Genomic DNA, 24,967 nt, shown 5'->3' with positions numbered 1-24,967 from the left:
GTATCCTGCCCTTCCCTTCCCTGAGTGCTTCTCCTTACCGTTGTTTTCTAGGCTTCCCTTTTTAAACTCCTTTTCTTTGAAAACCTTAATTTCTTAGGTGTTCACTAAAGGGATAGATTTTTGCAAGCACTTAAGTATAAAACTACTATCTGCTAGTGTTTCTCAGTAAAATATGGATTTGTTCTGTGAGTTGTTGTTTGGGTGTTCAAATGCTTTACTGATATACTTGATTTTTTTTTTAAATATTAGAAGCTATATAGTTAAGCCAGTTGTGGTGGCACATGCCTGTAATCCCAGAAATTTGGGAGGTTGAGGTAGGAGGATTGCTAATTTGAGGACAGCTTCAGCAATTTAGTGAAAAAAAAAAGAAAAAAAGAGTTTGTTCTAATAAAATTGATGTGAATCTGAAAAAAAGAAAAGAAAAGAAAATAAGAAAGGGCTGGAAATGTAACTCAGTGGCAAAGTGACCCTGGGTTTAATCTTGTGCCAAAACAAAACTAACCAGATAGGTTTTTAAAAATCAGGTCAGATTAGATAATTTCTATTACTTGTGACTCTAAGGACTTTAAATAATTTAAATAAAGTGATTGTCTCAGAATAGCCCATGATGGAATGTGCTCCCTGCTTCTTTTAACTTGGGTAATGATATTAAGAGCAAAGGTCTGCAAACATTTTGAAAAGGTTCAGATAGTAATTATTTCAGGCATTGTGATCATGTAGTCTCTTGTAGCTACTCATCTCTGTTGCTGTTGTATAAAAGCAGCCATAAAAAATGTAAATGCCAGCCTCAGTAGAAAGTGAGGTGCTAAGCAACTAGGTGAGACCCTGTCTCTAAATAAAATACAAATTAGGACTAGGAGTATGACTCAGTGGCTGAGTGCTCCTGAATTCAATTCTGAGTAAACAAACAAACAAACAAACAAAAAAATCTGTAAATGAATGAGAATGGCCATGTCCTAATAAAACTTGATGTAAATTGAAATTTGAATTTCACAGTTATTTTTGATTTAGTACTTAAGAGTCTTTTTTTTTAGTATAGTTTTAGATTTACAGAATAATTGAGCACATATAGTTCTTCCCTACTCCATAAAATTTCCCTATTGGTAACATGTTGGCATTAGATTAACAGTTTTGCTACAATTGATAAAATAGTATTGATACATTAATATTAACTAAAGTTCATAAGGTTTACTCTGTGTGTGTGTGTGTGTGTGTGTGTGTGTGTTTTACTGCTTTCACTCTTAAATAATTCTTAACGTTTTTTTTTTTTTTTTGGTACTTTGAAATTGAACTCTGGGGTGCTTAACCACTGAGCCACATCCCCAGCTTTTTTTTTTTTTTTTTTTTTTTTAAATTTTATTTAGAGACAGGGTCTCACTGAGTTGCAAGTGCCTCGATAAACTGCTGAGTCTGGCTTTGAACTCATGATCCTCCTACCTCAGCCTCCTGAGTTGCTGGAATTATAGGCATGTGCCGCCACACCTGCGCACCTTAATGTAAGGTTAATTCTTTGAAAGGAAAGTAACCATCGTTACAATATCATACACAATAGTTTTACTGCCCCACAAATTCCCTGTGCTTCACCTATTCATTTCTTTCCCATTCCCTCTTCCCAAGTTCCCCTTCCAACCACTGATCTTTTCACTGTCTCCATAGTTTTGCCTTTTGAAGAATGTCATATATTTGGAATTGTACAGTAAGTAACCTTTGTAAATTGACTTCTTTCATTTAGCAGTATACATTTAAGGTCCCTCCCTATCTCTTGTGTCTTGATACCTTATTTTTTCACACCGATTAAATTTACATTGTATGTAAATACCATAGTGTATTAGTTCCATAGTATATTAGTCTGTGAGGCTGCCATAACAAAATATCATAGACTAAGTGGTTTAAACAACATAATTTTAGTTTCTCACAGTTCTAGAGGCTGGAAGTTCCAAATGGAAAGCTCCAGTTTTGATGAGGGCTCTCTTCTGGTTGTAGATGGCTGCTTCCTTTTTTTTTCTTTAATATTTTTTTAGTTATACATGAACACAATATCTTTATCTTGTTTGCTTATTTTTTTATGAGGATTGAACCCAGTGCCTAACATGTGTGAGGCAAGCGCTCTGCCACTGGGCCACAATCCCAGCCTAGATGGCTGCTTTTTTAATGCATTATCACATGTCATTGGGAGAGAATTTTTTTTTAATTTTTTGTTCGTTCTTTTTTAGTTATACATGATAGTAGAATTTATTTTCACATATTATATATACATGGAGTATAACTTCCTTTTTTTATTAATAGAGAGAGAATTTTTTTTAAACATTTATTTATTTTATTTTTTAGTTTTCGGTGGACACAACATCTTTTTTTTTTTTTTAAAGAGAGAGTGAGAGAGGAGAGAGATAGAGAGAATTTTTAATATTTATTTTTTAGTTCTCCGCGGACACAACATCTTTGTTGGTATGTGGTGCTGAGGATCGAACCGGGGCCACACGCATGCCAGGTGAGCGCGCTACCGCTTGAGCCACATCCCCAGCCCCAGGAGTATAACTTCCATTCTTGTGTTTGCACATGATGTGGAGTTATACAGGTCATGTATTCATATATGAACATAAGAAAGTTATGTCCAGTTCATTCTACTTGTAAGGCCATGGTCCTGTCACATTAGGACCACACCCCTTATTACCTCATTTAACTTAGCTCCTAAAGACCTTATTTGTGAATACAGTCATATTGGGTGTTAGGGCTTCAATACATGGATTTGTCAGGGTAGGGGGAACACAGTTTAGTCCATAGTACAGTTTTCATACCCATTTACCTATAACTACATCTAGGTTGCTTCCAACCTAGATGTATAAAGCTGTTATAAAAGTGTGTGCAGGTTTTTGTGTGAACATAAGTTTTCAAATCATTTGAGTAAATACCGAGGAGTATGATATTCTGAGTTGTGTGGTTGGAGTACATTTTATTTTGTAAGAAACTGCCAAACTTTCTTCCAAAGTGGCTGTATCATTTTGCTTTCCCACCAGCAATGAATGGGTGTTCTGTTGCTCCACATCCTCATTAACATTTACTATTACCAGTGTTTTGGAGATTAGCAATTCTGATAGGTGTGTGGTGGTATCTCATTGTTTCAATTTGCAATTTTCTGATGACATATGATGTTGAGCATCTTTTTATAGCTTATTTGCTCTCTCTATATTCTCCCTCTCCCTCCTGCTTGCCTACCGCCAAACTACTCTTTCTTTTTTGTTCCCCTCCACGTAAGACATATGTACCAAGATCAGAAGGTTCCTCCCATTGTGGTTTCTTCTATGTCTTCAGTCTTTTCTGTGAAGGTTCTCATTGCCTTCTGGTACTAACCAAAACCTGATGACACAGCTTTCCCTAAGTACCTGAGCAGTAACTTTTTTTATTCTCAAACCTTTTACCATGGTGCCTTGGAAGGTAGCAAAGGTCCTTCCTTTTCCTCCCCTGCTCCCTGAAAATATCTAGGTGTGAAGCTCATTTTGTCACAATATGTCATCCTCTGAGTCATTTTCACTCACTTTTTGAAAAATTTCAGCAACTAGCTTACTGTTACTCTCTCCAACATTATTAGATGATTTTAGTATGCTCAGAGAAGAGCCTTCAAACATTTATTTCCTGGACCTGCACTCTTGTTTTTTACCTGTCTTGGCTATTTACTCCTCTGATCATAATCCTATGTGCTGTTATGTCCCATAACATGATCTCACTTTCAAAGAATCTGACTCTGATCACTATCTCCTGTCCTACTGGTTCACTCCCTTTAATATTCCAATTCCAAAAATCCTTCAGTTCCACTAAGATTTTTCCATCTTTTCATTGTCTCTCATTACCTTTATGTCATCATTTTCCCCGTACCTGGTTAAAATACCATGGACATCATTGTAACTATTCTTTGCTTACACCTTAACATCCTTGTTGGTAACTTGTTGGGTAGATCTCTTTGGATAAGCTACCAACCTTTATTAAATCTGACTCTGCGTACCCCATGCCTGCACTAATAGCAGAATGTAGCTGAAATTCAATCTATGCTGACTGGTCTTATTTTAAATTCATGATACTAACCTGAAGCAGGCCAACCATATTTCCCTGATTTTACTCTCTCACTTTGATGATTGTTTTATGAAGTTGCTTCCCTCCTCAAACCTCCAGCATCTTTTCCCTCATTCTTCAAATGAGCTAGAGCCAGCCCTTTCTCATGTGTTTTGAATTCCTCCTCATATTTTCAAGAATATTGCTGAATATATTCTTCCTTTTGTTTCCTGCATCATTTATCCATCTTTACACTAGATCATCTCTGTCAGTACATAATGTAGTTTAAAAAAAGGAAACAAAACTCCTTTTAGAGGTTTTTCTCTTTATTTTATAGCAGAAAATCCATGTTCAGTGATACTAGTTTCTCTTCTCTCATGTCTCTTAAACTCACTTCAATCAGATTATATCACTCTGCTGAAGCTATTTATTTCTAAGGTCTCCACTGATTTCATACTGCTAAACCTAGTGGCCTATTTCTCATTTTGCTAAACTTATGAGAAGTAAACAAACAAATGATCAAGGTGGAGTCCGGTGGAAAAGGTGGCTATGCAAACTAAAAATAATAGCTGCCATAGTTTATTGCTGTTGAAGGAAATCCAAATATTGGTAGCGTGGAACTGGTGAAAAGGACATAGGAGTAGGCAATAGATATTAGAGATACTATAGGGGTAAACAGTGCCACTAGTTTCTCATGAATTCTATAATATTCTATAAATATAGTCATATATTTATCAACCACCATCAGTTTGTTAACCACAGAAAAGCTGAAAGATCAGTACATTGATGACTTGTATTTTCCTTATCTAAATTTATCAGCTGTTAACATCCTGCCACACTCTTTAAGAATCATGCATACTTCATCTTTCTCATCTGAAAATAGGCAGCAGATAATATGATACTCCTAAACACTTCACCATGAATTTCCTAAGAACAATGAAATTTTTTAAAAAAAATATTTATTCTTAAGTTTTAAGTGGACAGAATATCTTTATATTACATTTATGTAGTGCTGAGGATCAAACCCAGTGCCTTGTACATGCTAGGTGAGCACTCAGCCCTGAACAAGGAAATATTTATTTTTAAAAAGCATGAATTTAGGGGCTGGGGTTGTGGCTCAGCAGTAGAGTGCTTGCCTCGCACCTGTAAGGCCCAGGGTTCATTCCTCAGCACCACATAAAAATAAGTAAATAAAATAAAGATATTGTGTCCAACCACAACTAAAAAATAAACATAAAAAAGCATGATTTCATACTAATACTTAGTGTTCAAAGCCAAATCATAGGGTTTATTCTTACCTTCATGCATTGAATATAGTCATGCACCACTTAACAACAGGGACACATTCTGAGAAGTGTTGTGCAAACATCATAGAGTATACTTACATAAATTAGATTGTATAGTCTATTACACACTTAGATTATATGGTATATATGTATTTAGTGACGCTTGTTGCTCCTAGGGCCATGATGAACAGAAGAACAGGAAATTCAATTAAACAAGAGAGAAAAATGATGCAGTTGAGATACAGTAAACATGAGATGTATGAGGTGTCTGCTAGTGGAACATGGTGTAGTTTTTTTTTTTCCTTTTTTTGTGGTACTGGGCATTGAATGCAAGAGTACCCTAACTCTGAGCTACACTGCCAGCTGTTTTTATTTTTTGAATTTTGAGGCAACATCTCACCACGTTGCTCAGGCTGGCTTCGAACTTGGAATCGTCCTGCCTCAGCATCCCGAATTGCTGAAATTACTGATGTGTGCCAATGCAACATGGTGTACTGTTTTACAGTAAACTTTTTTTCACATATGGAAGGAGCATACTCTAAATTAATGATAAAAATTATAGTAAATACTAAACTAGTAACATAATCATTGATTATCATTATCAAGTCTTATGTACATTCTATATATAATTGTATATGATATACTTTTATAGAATTGGCAACAGAGTAGTTTTGTTTATATCAGCATCACACAAACACCTGAGTAATGCATCTTACTAAGATATAATGCATCATACTAAAACATTATGATGGCTATGATGTCAGTAGGCAATAAGAAGTTTTCATCTCCACTATAATCTTATGGAATGATTGTTATATATGCTGGATGTTGTGGACTGAGATGTTACTGTACATGACTATACTTGCATTTCTTTTCTTACACTATGAGAATTCTGATTCACTGTAATATCCTTTGTTTTTATAGCCTTAGTTTAGCTGATTCATTGAACATAGATTGAAAGAAGGCAAGACAAGAAGCTGAGGGACTACTTGGAGGCCCCTGTAAGCAATCCCCATGAGTTATAATGGTAGCAGTGAAAGTAATGATAAGTGGCTAGTTTATGAATATATATGCATGTGTATACATTTTTAAAAATTTTGAAGTACTTTCAAACATACAGAAAGTTGTAAGAACAGTGCCGCAGTCTGGCTGGGCACAAATCACGAGCCATTCAAACAGGAACAAACTTTATTTCTGAACTCCCACAGCACTCCACACACACTCCCCGGGAACTCTCCAGAACACTACCCTCGTGGCTCCTCTAGGAACAAAACACACACCAACCGGAACTCCCTTTCCCGGAACTTCCCCAACCAACAGGAACTCCCCAGGCAATCCTCGGGAGAACTCCAAAGTAGTTGGCACCCAAGGCGGACAATAAAGGTCTAATATACAATTGAATCAATCCAGCATCATCTTAATGGCTGCCTCTCAACCATTACTTCTGGCAAAATGCCATGGGCCATTCCGACTCGGCAGTGGCTCTCAGCAGAATAGTACAAAGAAGTCTTGCATGCCCTTCACACTGCATTTGCCCCATTTTTCTTTCTTTAGAGAAAGAGGTATTAATCTATCATCCTTAAATACTATAGTGTATAATGCACCCCCACCCGGAAAAATAAAAACCAATAAGGGTACTTCCTATCTTGGAGTTCTAAGAGAGGGGACCTTGACTCAAGACAAGTAGGGTCCTCAACATTCCTGAAGGAAAAGAATTTCAGCAGGTCAGAGACACAATTTTTTTTTAATACTTTTAAAATTTATTTTATGTTGTGCTGAGGATTGAACTCAGTGCCTCACACATGCTAGGCAAGCGCTTTACCACTGAGCCACAACCGCAGACCCCAGACAAAGTTTCATTTGGGAAAGCAGAGAAACTTTTAAGGGAGAGTGCAGGCTATTTCCAGAAGAAGAGACAGAAAACCTTGGTGTAGGGTGTTAGTATTTATAGAAGGGACAATTGCTAGGGGCTGGACTAGAGGAGGATCCCGGGAGGAGTTACACCATTTTGTACCAGTTTTTCTAGTGCTTGCGCATTACCCTCATATTACTTTTTTTTTTTTTTTTTTTTTTTTAGGCAAGGGCATGGGTCAAAGGTATGGGCCAAGAGTACGGGCTGGGTTGCTCAAGAGTTTCAGTGGTTTGTGGGCATTTTCTGCATTCCAGTGGTTCATGGGTGTTTCCTGCATTCATTTCTTTATGAGTGCTTTCTTTGAGATTTGGTCTTTCTTTATATATCCTCAAATCCCCATCTCATTATCACACAATTCTTCCAGTCAGGAAGTAAACACTGATACAATACTACCATCCAATTTATGGATACCATTCCAATTTTTCCATTTGTCTTATAATGCTTCTTTCCCCTTTCTAGTCTGGGATTCCACCTGCAAGTACACATTGCTTTTACTTGTCCTGTCCATCCGTGTCCTTCGAACTGGAATAGTTTCTCCGTCTTTTCCTGCCTGTCATGACTTGACAATCTTGAAGAGTACAGGTCTTTTATTCTAGAAGATGATCCTAAATCTAGGTATATCTACTTTTTCCTTAAGTTCAAATTTAGTGCATGTATCCATGAAAGAAATGCCAGAGAAATGATGCTATGCTCTTCTCTTTGCATCTCATTTGAAGGCACACTATGCTGATCCATCCCAAGGTGATGTTCACCTTGGTCACCTGGTTAAGTTTGCAGTTTGCCACATTTCTCTGCTGTAAAGTTGTTGCCAGCTTGCCTGGCTGGCGAGATGAGCTGGGTTCAAAGGAGCTGGCTTTATCAATAACTAAGAAAACGGTGAAGAAACCTCGCAGCACATGAATATGAGTTTCTAAGAATGAGGGCAGCTCAAGGGTCAGCTCCATGCTGGGCAGCGCTGGAAATAGCAAGAGAGTGAGCACACCTGAAACCCCCCTATTTATTGGGGAAAAGACGTTTAATAGAGTATTCCACCCAACTAATGCAAGGGGTAGGATTTCGAAGGGTGGGCTCTTTCTAGGTGATGTCTTATGGTCAGCAGGTTAATTGACATCTTGGCAAGTCACACTCATCTCAGGTGCTGTGTGGGATCATAGGCAGAGTGAGAGGAAGGCCACATTTGCGTCGCACAGTCCAATCAGCATGCAACACCAGACCAGTCCCCTCATATGTTCAAATATGCATAGCTCACACACACAACCCATGCATGGCTCACGACGTCAAGTCATTGTTTCTCCTTTTGTATTTTATTACTATTGGGTTGAGATAATCTGACATGACACCAATATTCTATTCTTATTAAATCTCTACCCACCAACTTTAGCTTCATTAATAATTCCAGTCTGTATTTCCTACTGCTCTAATGGTTGCTAAATGGGAATTATCTATCTCTGTCATTCTGTCTACATTCATTAATTTGCAAGTAATACTGGTACTAAGAAAGAGCCCTCTCTCTTTCTTTATTTCCCTCTTTCTCTTTCTGATTTATTGATTCCTTTTTGGTTCAATGGGTTGTAATCTGATACTCTTATTTTATTGTGATGTTCAGATTTTCCAAGATTTGACCTCTGGGAGTCTATTTATATTGGTGTCTTTGATCTTTTGATATATTCCTATTATTCACTGAGAATTTCCTTATTTCCTAACACAACAAGATTTTTCAGGTTATTTTGCACTTTCTCTGTTTCAGCTCTGGAATCAACCATTTGTCCAAAGAGCTTGGGTTTAGTGGAGGATGGGGAGGCAGGGATTCTTCTTCCTGCCAAGGAGGGTGTAAGCCACCTAAGAAATTAAAGTCTAGAATAATTAGTGAAGAACAAAAGACAAAGTCAGAATTAGGTTTAAAGGATTGGAGCACCTGATAGGTCCAGTCCACACAGGAGCTAGAGCTAGATAATTAGAAAAATGGCTCCTGTTGTTTATTTAACGGGGTACATCAAAGGCAGGGGTAAGGTTTCAAGGGTGGAGTCTTGCTTGTGATGTCTTATATAGTCAGCTGGTTGATTGGCATCTTGGCAGGTCACACCCATCTCAGAAGGGCTGTGTGCCTGGGTGGTTATAGCAGGTCATCCCATCTCTGGTGCTGTGTGGGACCTTTGGCAGAGCTCACAATGGGTCTGGGCAGTCAACCAGAGGAAATGTCCACTGGAAGTTCCCAGACACCTGTTTATTAGATTGTGATGTGTAATAGTCCACACACAGCCCATGGATGGCTCTCAACAGATGGTATTTCGTATCCAAGAACTGGGCACACAATAGTTTTTTTTTGGCGGGGGTTCCTGGAGATTGAGTTTAGGGGCATTCGACCATTGAGCTACATCCCCAGTCCTATTTTGTATTTTATTTAGAAACAGGGTTGTTACTGAGTTGCTTAATGCCTTGCTTTTGCTGAGGCTGGCTTTGAACTCGTGTTTTTCCTGCCTCAGCCTCCCTAGCCGCTGGGATTACAACAAGTGTGCGCCACCATGCCTGGCCACATAAAAGTTTTTTTTTTTTTTCACATAATAGTTTTATTGCTACTGAAATGTCATTGTTGGTAGAACCACTTAGTAAACAGAACTAGGAAAAATATGTATGTATATGTTAACACACATTTCCAAACATCTGTAACTACCTGTGTATGTATGTATATATTTTTAAAAGAGCTCATTTACTAATGCTTCCAATTCCAGCCCAACATCTTTTTAATATTTATTTTTTAGTTATCGGTGGACCAACATCTTTGTTGATATGTGGTGCTGAGAATCAAACCCGAGCTGCATGCATGCCAGGCGGGCACGCTACCGCTTGAGCCACATCCCCAGCCCCCAACATCTTTTTTTTTTTTTAATATTTTCTTTTTTAGTTATAAGTGGACACAACACCTTTATTTTATTTTTATGTGGTGCTGAAGATCGAACCCAGTGCCTCATGCCTGCCAGGCAGGCACTCTATCACTGAGCCACAACCACAGCCCTTATGGTTTTTATTTTAATTGAAAATATTTTATTTAACCTACTCTATCTACAATGTTTGCATTTCAACACACATAATAAAAATAAAAACTAATAAGATATTTTACATTCTTTTTTTCTCACTAGTCTCAAAATCCAACGTGTGCTTTACCCCTAAAGTGTTCTTTTGTTTTTCTGCTTCGTTTTTAAAACTAATTTTTATTGGTGCATTTTAGTTATATGTAATAGTGGGATTTATTATGCAGTATTTGGCTATGCACTTAAAATAAGGTCAGTCACCTTCCCCAGTCCCTTCTCTTCCTCTCCTCTCCTCCTTCCCTCAATCTGCTTGTTTGCTGAAATGACCTATATACATATTTGTAAATAATTATTTTTTAATTGGTGCATTGTAATTTTACATAATAATGAGACTGATTATGTCATATTCATTTATGCGTATAACATAATATGATCAATTTTATTCTCCAGTACCTTCTCTTTTCCTCCTGCTTATGGTTCTTTTAATCTTTCCCTTTTCCATGTTTTTAACTCCTTTTTTAGATAGGGAGAAATCAGACTCGAGTTATTTTAGATTTAATCATTTGCTCTGCCAGTTAAATATATTGCTAAATGTACTTACTCTCCTAACTACTCAGGCTGCCTTTTCCATCTGCCACTCTGTTCTCTCTCCCTCTGATCCCATTTCATTGGTGGCTGAAACATGCTGCCACTTCCCCTTCTCCCATACAATCCCATTTCTCTGTATACCAGGTACACGGCACAAAACCCCATCACTCTCATTGTTCTATTTCCTCTAAAGCTGACTTCTCTTAATGTTAGGAGGGATAGGGACAGGAAGCGAAGGAATAATGGAAGGAATTGGTAGGAAGCCATATATGGATTTATATTTTGAATACAAGGCTGACAGAATTTGCTGGGAGATTGAATGCAAAATGTGAGAAGAAAAGTAGGTTTTTTAGCCTGAGCAACTGGGAGAATTGACTTGTCATTAACTGAGATGAAGACAGAACTATTGTTTAATGGAGGTGATCAGGAGCTCAGTTTGGGATGTGTGAAGTTTGAGATGCCTTTCAAACACACAATAGGAGATAACAGTATTCGATGTGTACACGGTTCTTGAAGTGTGGGGAATATATATTTGGGAATGCTTGGCATATAGATGCTATTTAAAGCTATGAGAACTGAGTAGGAACCTGACCCAAAGTTGAAGGTAATAAAGGAGACAAATTCAAAATAAAGGCAGAGATGTCAAGATTTATCATGCCATTGGCATCTGCAGACTTAAAGTAAAAAGTTAGTGCTTTTAGCAAAAGCAGCTTCTCTAAGTCCCTGTGTAAGCTCAGGGACAAGTTCATGTTTGGGAGGTGATCCCATTAAGGAAGGGGAAACAAATGAGATAGGTGAAAAACAAGGCTAATGTATTTTGGGAAGCTAAGTGAAGAAATGCTTCAGTTAATGTGAAAGGATCTACTGTGTCAATTGCTGTTGATAAGTCAGGTAATTTACTATTGAATTTAACTTATGGAAGTCATTGGTGACATTTTTTTTTTTTTGTGTGTGTGTGTAGGGAGGAACCTGATTGGAGCAGGTTCAAAATCAAATGGGAGGAAAGAAATGAGAGACAGAGGGCATGGAGAAACTCTCAAGGAGTTTCAGCCTACCTGTATAGTCATATAGCTACAGTCACCTACTTAAGTTTTTCAGCTCTGGAGCTGAGTTTAAGGTATCTGTTTCTTAGAGTTGTATTATTATTGCGTGTACTTTGCTAATGCACACATACCTTGATAATTACACATAGTAATAACTTACTATATATACAATTTTTTAGTAGTTACTATTTATTTATTTATTTAAAAAAATAAACCCACCTTTAATTTTTATGCAGGAAAAGACAGTTTTGTTCCTGATTTTGAAATAACTAGTTACTATTTTAAGTTGGTAAAATGTTTGTCATTGGCCAAGAAAATAATAGGCTGGCAGTATAATTCATAAACATGTATAGTGAGGAAATGACCAGAGCAGTTTCAGTGGTGTAATAATAGAATATACAGGAGGACCTAGATATGTTTGTTTGCTTTTTGAGATAGGGTCCTGCTGTTACCTAGGCTCACCTTAAATTGAGGTTCTTCTGCCTCAGCCTCCCTGAGTAGCTAAGATGACAAGCATGCCCCACCATGCCCAGCTCAAATGACCTAGATTTGGAAACTTCCTCAAAGCATTTGAAATTCTGAAAGTGTTAGAGAAAACTTTACAGATTATATGTTGATCAATCATCTTGGGCCTTGACCTTTTTCTACAAAATTTTCAATCTAGTTTATTGAAGAGTTTTTTCTTTCTTCTTCTTTTTTTCCCATACTAGGGATTAAACCCAGGGGTGCTTTATCAGTGAGCTACATTTCCAGCCCTTTTTCTTTTTTATTTTGAGACAGGGTCTCCTTAAGTTGCCTAGGCTGGCCTCAAACTTGCGATCCTCCTGTCTCAGCCTTCTGAGTTGCTGTGATTACAAGGAGTGTGTCACTATGCCTGACTTGAGGAGTCTTTTCTATATTCATATTTTTCTTATAATTAAGCCTCATTAAAAAATTGGGATGTAGTTCAGATTGCTGAAATGAATCCCCCCCCCCAATTGAACCCCTTGGTCTGTACATGCTAGGCAAATACTCCACCACTGAGCTACCTCCTAGATCAACTTTGTGTGTGTGTGTGTGGGGGGGGGAGTATTGGGGATTGAACCCAGGAGTGCTCTACTATGGAGCTATATCCCCAGTCCTGTTTGTTTGTTTTTTGAGAGAAGTTCTTTCTAACTTGCTAAACTCTTCCGGCAGCCTCTCAAGTCAGTTGGATTACCAGTGTATACTACCACAACCAGTCCTAGACCAATTTTTATTATCTAGATAGAAAATTGCTTGTACACTTAACTGAAGGCAGAGATGGCAAACACACAATGCATGTATATTCTCCACAGTCCTCTCCAATCATCGTTGCTGATCAACCACATTATTTTTTTGTGCTGAGCCCGGAGGTATCATCACTATTTTTGTTTGTAATGTTCCAGAAAGTTACTGCCAGTTATTCCAACATGACATACAACAAAAAGCCTTTTTGAATTCCTAGTGTAAGGATTTAGTTCCTAAGATGAAAATTATATGGAAAATAATGCATATGTTGAAACTAGCTTTGAATTGTTTGTCATTCACGTGACTCAAATTTATCAATAAGAGTAGTGGCTAATGAGAAACCCTAGCAAAGCTGGAGTAACAGATACAGTGTTTATTCTCTTGTCAGATCATTAAATTAACAATTAATCTCTCTTCTTTTGTTCAAAGATTCTACCCTGTTTGCTGAACTTGGTTATTTAACAGACACTGATGATCTGCAGTTGGATGCAATAAATGAGACTTATGTAAGTGTTTGTTAGAGGAGGAATGCTGAATAATGTGATGTTTGATTTTCACCCTAATTATTGCAAGAAGGTTTCAGGATAACTGGTTTAGGCTAATAAATTAAATTTACATAATGTTCATGATCAAGTATGAAAGTAGTCATTTTGTAGTTAGTAAATAGGACAGTACAATATCATTGATGTTGGTATGGGAAGACTTGTATTCTAAGCTTGGCTTTAGGTGTGGGTAACCTTGGAAAAGTCACTTAATGGGTCACTTCTTGTTTTTAGAAATACTTTACTGCATAAGGGAATTGGTGTGATATTAAGGGGTGTATGTGAGTCATGGACCCCGTCAAGTAGAACTTACCAACTTCTTTTTTAAAAGTTATATATTCTTACTGTAGAAAACTGAAAATTAGGTATATCCTTATTTTTTGCCTTTGATTATTTAGAAGTCTATGTAAAAGCTATGATAGTAATACCTTCAGTTCTCAAAAATTTCTTAAATTTTCTTTTTCCTCTTCTTGATGAGTATGTATGAAGTTGATTAGCCAATGAAATTTTTAACTTTGTCTTGTTCTGTATAATGGGTGAGATGCTGCTATACTTAGGAAGTAATTCAAGTGAGCACAGTAATTTATCAATCAGGTTGAGTATCATTTTATTTATTTATTTATTTGATACTGGTGATTAAACTTAGAGGTGCTTAACCAATAAGCCACATCCCCAACCCTTTTTTATTTAGAGACAAGGTATTGCTGAGTTGCTTAGGGCTTTACTAAGTTGCTGAGGCTGGCTTTGAACTCATGATCCTCCTGCCTCAGCCTCCTGAGCCACTGAGATTACAGGCATGTGCCACCATGCCTGGCTGAATATCACTATTTTTTAAGCTCTTATTAACATGAGTATAAAAATATATATGCGTACCCAGTAAATTTCAGATATATCTCAAAGAATGACTTAGAATTGTTTTACTATGAATCAATAGAAGAGAAAGAAACTCATGTTATATTTTAAAAAATCAGTGTGTGGGATTTTATTGGTTTTGTTTACTCTTTGAGATATTTTAGATTATGACCTGATGATAAAATTGACTTTTCTTATTGGCTGGTGGACTAAGCAACTCTGTTTCTTTCATAACCTCTGGTTTCTTTCATAACCTCTTGGTCCTGCCACGCATGGTGGTGTTCACCTGTAATCCCTGCTACTCAGGAGGCAGGAGGATTGCAAGTTGCAGGCCAGCCTGGGCAATTTAGGGAGACCCTGTCTCAAAATAAATGGGCTCAGTAATAGAGCACTCTTGGGTCAAATCCCTAGTACTGTAAACAAACAAACAAACCAAAAAACCCCTCTAGATCCCGTTTCTTTTAAATACTCTCAAGAAATGGTGTGTTAAGTTTGAAAATTTCTAGGAAATATGATTCTGATTTTATAACTCACATTCTATTACGTTATGGAAGTTGCTCAAAGTCAGTTCCTTTATTTTTCCATTATAACATGAAGGAATTAGATTAGATGATCTCTTAGGGTCCTGGTATCTTCCTTCTTCTACATGATGGAAGAATTTCCCTTGATAAGTCATAAGTGCTAATGTATTTTATCTCACATGAAATGGGCCTGTTACATTTCCAACCGGATAGAATTCTTTTGTTGTAGAAGGTATTTGACTTTTTGGCTGAAGACTGATAGAGTCAGACACATCTGTGAAGTCAGTTATACCAATCAATGAACATGTTTAAAAGGACTGCTAGCATGAGGGCCAGCAGCATTGTTAAGTTTACTTAGACTAAGAAAGTATAAGTATTTTTTGGATGCTACAAGTCTGCTTAATTTTTTTTTTTAAAGCTCTGTCTCCGCCCCCTGTTTTGTTTTGGGTGGTGGTCCTGGGGATTGAACCCCAGGCCTTCTGCATGCCAGGCAAGCACTCTACCATCTGAGCTAGATTCCCAGCCTAATTTTTTTGATGTGTAAGTTCAAATAAGAGAAAAAAATGTAAGGAAATTGATTTAATCAATTTGATTGATGGTTCTTTCATGATTTAAGTGTTTTTTAAAAAATATTTATTTTTTAGTTTTAGGTGGACACAATATATTTATTTTATTTTTATATGGTGTTGAGAATCAAACCCAGTGTCTCATGCATGCTAGGCGAGTGTTCTACCACTTAAGCCACATCCCCAGTCCCGAAGTGTTTTTTTTTTATGTGAACTTTCACATATTTTCTTTATGTACCTTGTATCAATATTTACTCAGTAAAGAGCAGTCTGATTATAAAAAAAGTTCGTATTCTCTCCTTATGTTACTTTCCCAATAAAAATAAACCATATAATAGATATTTTGAAATAATAATACTGTTTGAGAAATTATTAACAAATGGTTGTTAACAATTATTAGATGAATTTTTACTTTTCGTCTATAGCTTACTTTCTCTGTTGTAGCTGTTTTATCATCTATTGTTTGCCTTTTGATTTTATTACATTGTTTACTTTTTTTATTGTTTGTTTTTAGTTATACCTGACAGTAGAATCCATTTTGACATAATTATAAAAAGCTTGGAATATATCTTGTTCTAATTCAGACCCCAGTACCTCTCCTTCCTCTTCCCTCTCCCAATTTCTTTCTCCCTTCTATTGATCTTTCTGCCATTTATCTATAGTTTTTTAAAAAATTAATGTGGCTGTGCATAATGGTGAGATTCACTGTGGTATATTCATATATGTACATATGGAAGTTATTCAGATTCATTTACTGTCTTTTCTTTTCCTATCCTCCTTCCTTTCCTTTTGTTCCCCTTTGACTTCTCCACTGAACTTCTGTGACCTCCACCATTTTGCTGTTGTCTCTTATGCCAAACACTGTAAAATAGACTGTTTGGTACTGTCTTGATCTCAAATTCATGCGAGGATTCTGAAATCATGTCAGTTTTCATTTTTATATACACTAGAAGGTGATCAACCAGATAATCCATAAAAATCATTATTTTTAAGTAAAAAAAAATTAACACCTAAATGAAAAGAAACAAAGGGATCCCCTTTAAGAGGTTTGTTTACTCCTCTTTGAGAGTTGTATCTCCTAAGACTAAAAAATATTTTTTAATTCATAAAATTTTAGAAATTTGAAAAGCACAGAACAGTAGAAAAAGAATTACCCTGTGGTAAGTTACTCTCTTTATGATTCTTCCGTGTTTTTTTGGTATATGTGTATTCTTTCCTTTGTATATAGAGATGATATTAGGGACAAGCTCTTTGTTTGGACTTGTTTTCCTTAATGGCAATGGGAAAACCTATTTTGTTGGAGCTCCCTTATGACAAAAGACACATTTTGCGACTCTTTTAATGGTCTGTTCCCACAGAAAAGAATAAATCCAACTAAAGCTTTTGGGAATTGGTGCCTCCTTTCTAATTTACTACTGTGTTTTAAATAACTTAATTGGTTTGATTTCAAGTTGTGTTTCTTTTATTGTAATATTCTTTTACTGATTTGAAACCTGCAGGAAAATAATTTTGATCATCTTGATTTTGATTTGGATTTGATGCCTTGGGAATCAGACATTTGGACCATCAACAACCAGTTCTGTACAGGTAATAATGTGCTTTGTTGATAAAAGCTTTAACTAGACCATTTATTTTATAGTTTGGTAATAATTGAAATTAGGTGGGTTACTTTGGTGGGGTAAAAGATTCCAGGGAGTATCTATTCCTACTTCTGATATGACAATGCATAAATGAATTTCTTGCCAAAATGAATATAAAGAATTTCATAATTATGTTTCAGTAGCATAATGAATAAATAATTCATATTAGAAATAGAAATATTGATTCAAATTATGAATAATAAATATCTCTATAAGAGATTAACCCATTTAGGAACAATATAGGGTTTAGGGAGTCAAAGAGAAGAAGCTGGGGTTATCAGAACCTAGGAATTTGTTGGGGGAATCTCATGTAATTGGTGTACATACCTCTAAGGAGATTGTACCACTTGGCTGATGTTAACATCTTTAAGGGAGCTCAATGAGTAGGGGTCGGTGTGCTGGAACCTGGAGCAGACTGCCACTGATGGAGTAAAGCTCACAGGAGAATAAAGAAATATTTTCTGCTACCTTCTAGCACCTATCCAGTATCCTCTGTTGACTGGAACTAAAAGGAAGCCAACTGGGAAATATATAATAATTTGCATCACAGATTATAGGAGGTAGACTCAGAGTGGAGAGACAATGGATAAATAACCAGCACATTCCTGCATCTAAATTCATCCTTAGCCCCTTACCTTTCCTATTTCCCTTCCTTTTATATATGTATTTATCTTGCTCAATGCCTGTCTTCCCATATAGAATATGGGAGACACAAAGTCAGTGTTCTGGTTGATGTTGTATAGTGAACTTCTCTAAATCTGAGCAGTTTAAAAATACTGTTTTATTAAGTTCCCAGAGTCTATGGGTCAGGAATTTGGCTTCATATATACTAGGCAAGTACTTTACCACTGAGCTATATCCATAGTCCTTTTTAAAATTTTATTTTGAAAAAGGTCTTGCTAAATTGCTGAGGCTAGCCTCAAACTTGCCATCTACCTGTCTCAAGCTTCCAAGTAGTTGGGGTTACAGGTGTGAACCCCTGTGCTCAGCCTAGACTCTGCTTCTTGCTAGGAAAGGGACAAAATCACATTATAGACGATCATGAGGGACAGTAGATATTTTGTGGCTTTGGAAAACTCTGTCATCCCGATTCTGTGGTATCTTTGGCCCTTGGGAATACTGCTAGGCTATAGTTGCTCAGTAAATTTTTTATAAGGTAAATAAATAGTTCAAGAGATATTTTTTGTGAGTTTTAATTGTTTTGTCAAAATACTTTCTAAAATGATTCTTTCCTTTTTCTTGGGTTTAAAAAATTAGGGAAATGGATCTCATTTTTTGAACATGGTATAACATCCAAAAGATATAAAAGTTTATACAGAAGAAAAATGTCTCCTTCTGCACTTATTCCTCAACCAACCAGTTCTGCACCCCAGAAACAACAATCACTGTTATCAGTTTCTTCTTTACTCTTTAAAAGGATACAGATGCAGTGTATACATTTACATATATACAACTTATTATATGATTGGAGGCTTACTACTATCCATTTTCTGCATCTTGCATTTTCATTTAATAATATATTTTGGTGACCTTAACTTCCATATATGATTGATTTAAAAAAAATTTTTTAATAGTCAATGGACCATTATTTTATTTATTTAAATGTGGTGCTAAGAATTGGACCCAGTGCTTCACACATGCTAGGCAAGTGCTCTACCACTGAGCCACAACCCCAGCCCCATATGATTGAATTTTGAAAGTAGATTTTACCTTTTTTTCTCATTGATTTTATTCTGAGTTTGTATTGTCCAGTGAGAAAAAAAATTCACTTCATATTTTTCAGTTAAAGATATTAAGACAGAACCTCAGCCACTTTCTCCAGCTTCGTCAAGTTGTTCAGTCTCATCTCCTCAGTCAGTGGACTCTTGTTCTTCAACTCAGCATGTTCCTGTAAGTAGCCAATCTTTTACATGATTTGGGCTATAATGTTATTTGGAAAATACATGCATCAAGTGGGAGGGGGAAGTTTAACATTTATTAAGTGCTAACGAGGAACCTTATGTTTCCTTAGGAAAGACCTTTTGGGAGCTAAAAAGTCGTTAGTCTTTATGTTCTTGCCTCCATAATTTCATTGAATTTTACCAGTATCTAGTATTTTTTTTGTTTGTTTACTTCTTTCATCCCTCTCTACTCCCTGTTAGGATATGTATTCTTTAGGATATGGAAGAATATAAGATTGTTCTTATAGGTTTTGGTTTATAGGTTCTTGGTCATAGAACCTAGAATTATCTATTTAGTTTAGGAATGCCTAACACTATCTTTTGAGTAAGCTAAGATTTTTACAAAAATCCTGTAGTTCCTATTGCTTTTGTTCTCCCTCAAGATAAAAGCCATGATGTCAAGAAAAGGAAGTACCTGATTTTGGTAATGGAAAAGAGAAAATACAAGAAGAAAAATCGAGTTAACACTTCAGTATATTTTCTTTGTTTTAAATTAAGGCATCTTTATTTTCGTAGGTTGTGTGTTTCTTCAACTACTAAAGTCTGATGATTCTATCTACCTATGACTTCAGGATTCTTTTTTGCTCCTACCAGGCCATCTTATCTAGATTAAGTCTAGACCAGGCCATCTTATCTAGATTTTAACTGGTACTCTGTCTCCCAACCTCCTGAACCTTTCTTAGCAGAGTAATAATCCTCAAAGAGAAATCCTTCAAAAGCACAAACTTGACCATGTCATTCCTTTGCCGTAAAACCTTTTAACAGCTTCCCAACCCTTACAGGATGAAATTCAGATTCCTAGTGTGTTAGGGCCTCTATTATCTGACCCATGGTTAGCTTTCCAGTCTTCTTTCTTACTGTCTCTCCTGCTTTCACACTGATCTTTCTTAAACCCTGGAAGAGTTCCTGCCTGAAAGTGTCAGTGTGTTCCATTCATTCACCAGCTGTTCTAGGAGCTGTCTCAGACACTGACAGTGAATAAGAATAGTGAGATTTCTGCTATTCCAGTTTTAGGTTTCTGCGCATTCTTTTTCTTCTCCACAAAATAGCCCTATTTTTGTTCTTTCAGAAAAGTCATCCTTTAAGACCCACTTCAAAAATTACTTAGTGTATGAAAGTTTCCTTTGATTGCCACTATTAGAAGGAATTACTCTATGGTTCCGTAATTTCTCCAAATGATTTAATATTTAAAAAATGTAATTTGCATTTGGAGTCAGAAATATATAATATTGTATATTCATAAAAGACTGTTTGTTGGTTTTTGTCTTTTCTGTCCTTTCTTACATAACAGTTAGCATATTGTATACCCTGTTATTTGTTTTTAATTTTATTTCTGTTATATGTTTTCCTTAGGTGTACTTTAAAAAAAAAAAACCATGTTTTTAGTTGTTGATGGACCTTTATTTTGTTTATTTATTTTTATGTGGTACTGAGGATCAAACCCAATGCCTCACATATGCTAGGTAAGGTAAGCGTACTACCACTGAGCTACAATTCCAGCCCTTAGGTGTACTTTTTTGATAGACAAGTTATTGATTGGCCTGTTGACTTTTCCTTTCCTTTCTATGTGATATTCCCTTTTTTTTTTTTTTTTTTGTGAGAGTCTTTCTGTGATGCCCTGGCTGGCCTTGAACTCCTGGGTTTCAACTGATCTTCTGGCATAAACCTTGAGTAACAGACTACAGGTGCATGCCACTGGGTTTGGCCTTTATTGTCCCCCCGCCCCGTCCCAACTCAAAACAGGGTTTTCACCACTTAGGTTATATAAGAATTCACTAGTTTTTTATTCTTGTTTTCTTGCTTATATTGATTTTTTGTTTGGAATAATCTCAGATTTACAGAAATGTTGCAAGTATATTACATGATTTTTTTCACTAAACTATTTTAGAGTAAGTTGCCAGTCTGATGCCCTGTCTCCCCAAATACTTTAATGTCTCCTTCCTACAAGCCAGAATATTTTCTATATCGCAACAATGTGGCATCAAAATCAGGAAATAAACATTGATACATTACTATATAATCTTTAGCTCCTATTTAAAGTGTATCAGATGTCCCAGTGATGTCCTTTAGACCAGCAAAAGGATCCAGTTTGGAGTCATATTGGATTGTCTTGTCTCTTTAATTTCCTTCAGTCTGAAATAGTTATTCATTCTTCATTGACTTTCATGACCTTGTCACTTTTGGAGATCCGAGGCTATATATATTTTGTAGAGTACCCTCAGTTAGATTTGTTTGATATTTGCTAAGGTTGGATTCAGGTTTTGTATCCATGGCAAGAATGCTGCAGAAGTGATGCTATGTTCATTTCATTTACTTTTTGTTTTTATTGCAGTATTGGGGATTGAATCCAGAGGTGCTTTACCATTAAACTATAATCCAGGCCAGGCTTGGTGGTGCATACCTGTAATTCCAGCAGCTCAGGAGGCTGAGGCAGGAGGATCCTGAGTTCAAAGCCATCCTCAGCAATGGCAAGGCGCTAAGCAACTCAGTGAGACCCTATCTCTAAATAAGATACAAAATAGGGGGCTACGAATGTGGCTCAGTGGTTGAGTGCCCCTGAGTTCAATGCCTGGTACCAAAGAAAAAAAAAGAAAAAAAGAAAAAAAAATATATCTAGTGGTTTACAATGAGGCCAGCCTAGGCAACTTAGTGAGACCTTCTCTTAAGATAAAAAAAAATAAATAAAAAGGGCTGGGGATATAGCTTAGTGGTAGCATATCGGGGGTTTAAAAAAAAAAGTTTATTCTAGTATCATTTATTAAAAAGTTCTTTTTCTCACTGATTTCAATTTTATGCCCATATTTTAAATTTACATAAATGGAACTATTTAGACCTATTTCTACTATTTATTTTTAAAAATTAGCACTATGTTAATATTAATCCATATTGCTCTCTATATATCAAATCTGTTGCATCTAACTTTGCACATTTCAAGTACATGTTTACTGCATTTTACGTACATCACAATACATATTGTCACACTTGTGGGCCAGTGTGAGAATTCCTTTGGGATGTATGCCCAGGAGTAGAGTTGTTGGATGGTAGGATGTATAGATATTTGACATGTGATTCCTTCCATATGGCTCTACAAGGTCATTGTAGTACTCTGCAGGCCAGTCAAGAAGTGACTAATTTTTGCCAGATGTTGAACCTTTTTTTTATTTGCATTTCTTGGATTACTGATCGTTTTCGACATTTATTTACATTCTCATTAGTGTTGGACTTCTGCTATAAATTGTTTATTCCTGTTCTTTGAAATTTTTTCTGTTGTCTTTTTCTTGTTTATTTGAAAGAATTCCATGTATATTTAATATATTAAGCTCTTATGAGGCTTAATATCTTTTTCACTTTCTATTATTTATCACCTTTGTGTCTTAAGAAATTCTTAATTTTCTTATTTTCTTTTTTTTCCCTTTTCTTTGTGATACTAGGGATTGAACCTAGGGACACTCAACCACTGAGCTCCATCCCTGGTTCTTTTTATTTTGAGACAGGGTCTTGCTAAATTGCCCAGGCTAGACTTGAATTTGTAATCCTCTTGCCTCAGCCTCTGGAGTTGCTGGGATTATAGGCCTATGCTACAGTGCATTCAGGGGCACACTCAACCATTGAGCCACATCCCCAGTCCTGTTTTGTATTTTATTTTGAGACAGGGTCTTACTGAGTTGCTTAGTGCCTTGCTAAGTTGCTGAGGCTGGCTTTGAACTTGGGATTCTTCTGCCTCAGCTTCTTGAGCCACTGGGATTGCAGACATGTGCCACCGGGCCTAGCTTATTTCTTTAACATAAGGGGATGGCATAGACATATTCCACATTTTTTAAAAAATATTTTTTGTAGTTGTAGATGGACACAGTATCTTTATTTATTTATTTATTTGATTTTTTGTGGTGTTGAGGATCGAACCCAGGGCCTCACACATGCAAGGCAAACACTCTACCAATGAGCTACAACCCAGCCCCATACTCCACATTTTGAGTTAGTTTTCCTTTGGTATTGATTGATAATGTTGATTTATCCATAGTCACTTAGTATTTAGCCTGTAGGTTCTAGTATATAACATCTTTTTTTTTAGTCATACATGACAGCAGAATGAATTTTGACATATAATAAATACATGGAATGTACATACATCAATTATATTGTCAATTCTATTCTGCTGCCCTTCCTATTTTCCTTACTCCTCCCCTCCTCTCCCATCCTTTCTCTCTATCCAATCTAATGTGGCACACTTTTTTTTTCTTTTTCTCATTACAACATCATATATGTATTCTGTGTATATAACATCTTTGCCTTGAAATTGCCTTTGAAGAATTTTTCTATTTATATATGGATGTTGCCTCTCTTATTAAGCAAATTTATGCTTAAGGATTATACTCTTCTGCATTAAATTGTTTGTTTTTATTTTGCTGCAGGAGGAGTTGGATTTGTCTTCTAGTTCCCAGATGTCTCCCCTTTCCTTATATGGTGAAAATTGTAATAGTCCTTCCTCAGCAGAGCCACTAAGAGAAGATAAGCCCATCATTGGTCCTAAGAGCAAAACTGGTATTACTCTTAACTCCTAATTTCTCTATATCTGTTTCCAACTGAGCTTAGGTTCATTTCTTTCTTTTTCTTTTTGGTACCAGGCATTGAACCCATGGGTGCTTAACCACTGAGCTGCATCCCAAGCCCCCCATTTTTTTTTATTTTGAGTCTGGAACTTGCCAAATTGTTTAGGGCCTCACAAAATTGCTGAGGCTAGCCTTGAATTTGTGGTCTTCCTGCCTCAGCCTCCCATGTTGCTGGAATTATTGGTGTATGCTACCATACTTGATATTAGTTTTAATTTCTTAAAAGAAAATGTTGGATTAAGCATGTTTATTAAACTGGCTTGTTGTTTTTAAATTATTAGATCTATATTATTTGTTATATATGGTTACTGCAGAGAGGAAAGGGAAGAAATAATCTCCTTTGATTATCTCTTTAATTTTTTAATATATTTTTTGGTACCAGGCATTGAATCCAGGGGTGCTAACCACTGAGAAACATCCCCAGCCCTTTTTCTTTTTTTTTTTTTTTTTTAATTTTGAAACATTTGCTTAGGGCCTTGCTAAGTTGTGGAGGCTGGCTTTGAACTTGAGGTCCTCCTGTTTCAGCCTCCAGGGGCATGCACCAGCACACCTTGATGATTATCTCTCCCTTTCTTTTTTTTTTTTCTTTGTGTGTGGGGTACTAGGGATTAAACTCAGGGGCACTTGGCCACTGAGCCACATCCCTAGCCCTATTTTGCATTTTATTTAGAAACAGGGTCTCACTGAGTTGCTTAGTGCCTTGTTTTGGTTGAGGCTGGCTTTGAACTTTCGATCTTCTTGCCTTGCCTCAGCCTCCTGAGCCACTGGGATTACAGACATGGGCCACTGCACCTGGCTGATAATATCTTTGTAGGTAAAAAAACTTTAAAATAGACTTTGACTTAATCATCTTTAGGAGAATTTTCAGTTTTGATTAAAGATAGTGAACGTGAGGGTCATTTTTCCACAACATTTATTAACTTACTCATCTCTAAGCTTTATTCAGTGATTTTAGCTATTCTCCTTTACGGTTCCTTCTCAAAACTGCAGTTTGGTCAAAAAGGAGGATCTCAGATTAAGGAATTTTCTTTGGTCCTTTCAGGTACAGGGTAGGTATGCTTAAACTCCAGTGTAAGATAGTTACTCAGAAGTCAAGATAATGTATAAAGTGTTTAAATAAAATCTATTTTCTAGGACTTGCTCAAT

The 24,967-nt window shown here is 36.4% G+C and overlaps 1 protein-coding gene across 3 annotated transcripts in view; it reads left to right on the top strand.

The window, feature by feature from the left end:
- The window catches only part of Atf6 (activating transcription factor 6), a 208,009-nt gene that overhangs the window by 2,009 nt on the left and 181,033 nt on the right, over positions 1–24,967 (top strand). Inside the window, exons 2-6 of one of the 3 annotated variants that reach the window (XM_077791001.1) lie at positions 2,419–2,488; positions 13,580–13,656; positions 17,131–17,218; positions 19,055–19,161; positions 23,624–23,753. In XM_077791001.1, coding sequence (XP_077647127.1) covers positions 2,419–2,488; positions 13,580–13,656; positions 17,131–17,218; positions 19,055–19,161; positions 23,624–23,753 — 472 coding nt within the window. Of the gene's footprint in view, positions 1–2,418; positions 2,489–7,778; positions 7,858–13,579; positions 13,657–17,130; positions 17,219–19,054; positions 19,162–23,623; positions 23,754–24,967 lie in introns of those variants that run through there. The other 2 variants (XM_077791003.1, XM_077791002.1) reach the window with 2 other exon arrangements.

Source organism: Urocitellus parryii, chromosome 11, assembly GCF_045843805.1.
Source record: "Urocitellus parryii isolate mUroPar1 chromosome 11, mUroPar1.hap1, whole genome shotgun sequence".
In the NCBI taxonomy this organism is placed as follows: domain Eukaryota; kingdom Metazoa; phylum Chordata; class Mammalia; order Rodentia; family Sciuridae; genus Urocitellus; species Urocitellus parryii.
The sequence above is the reverse complement of the archived record's forward strand: the minus strand, read 5'-3'. Positions and strand labels throughout refer to the sequence as shown.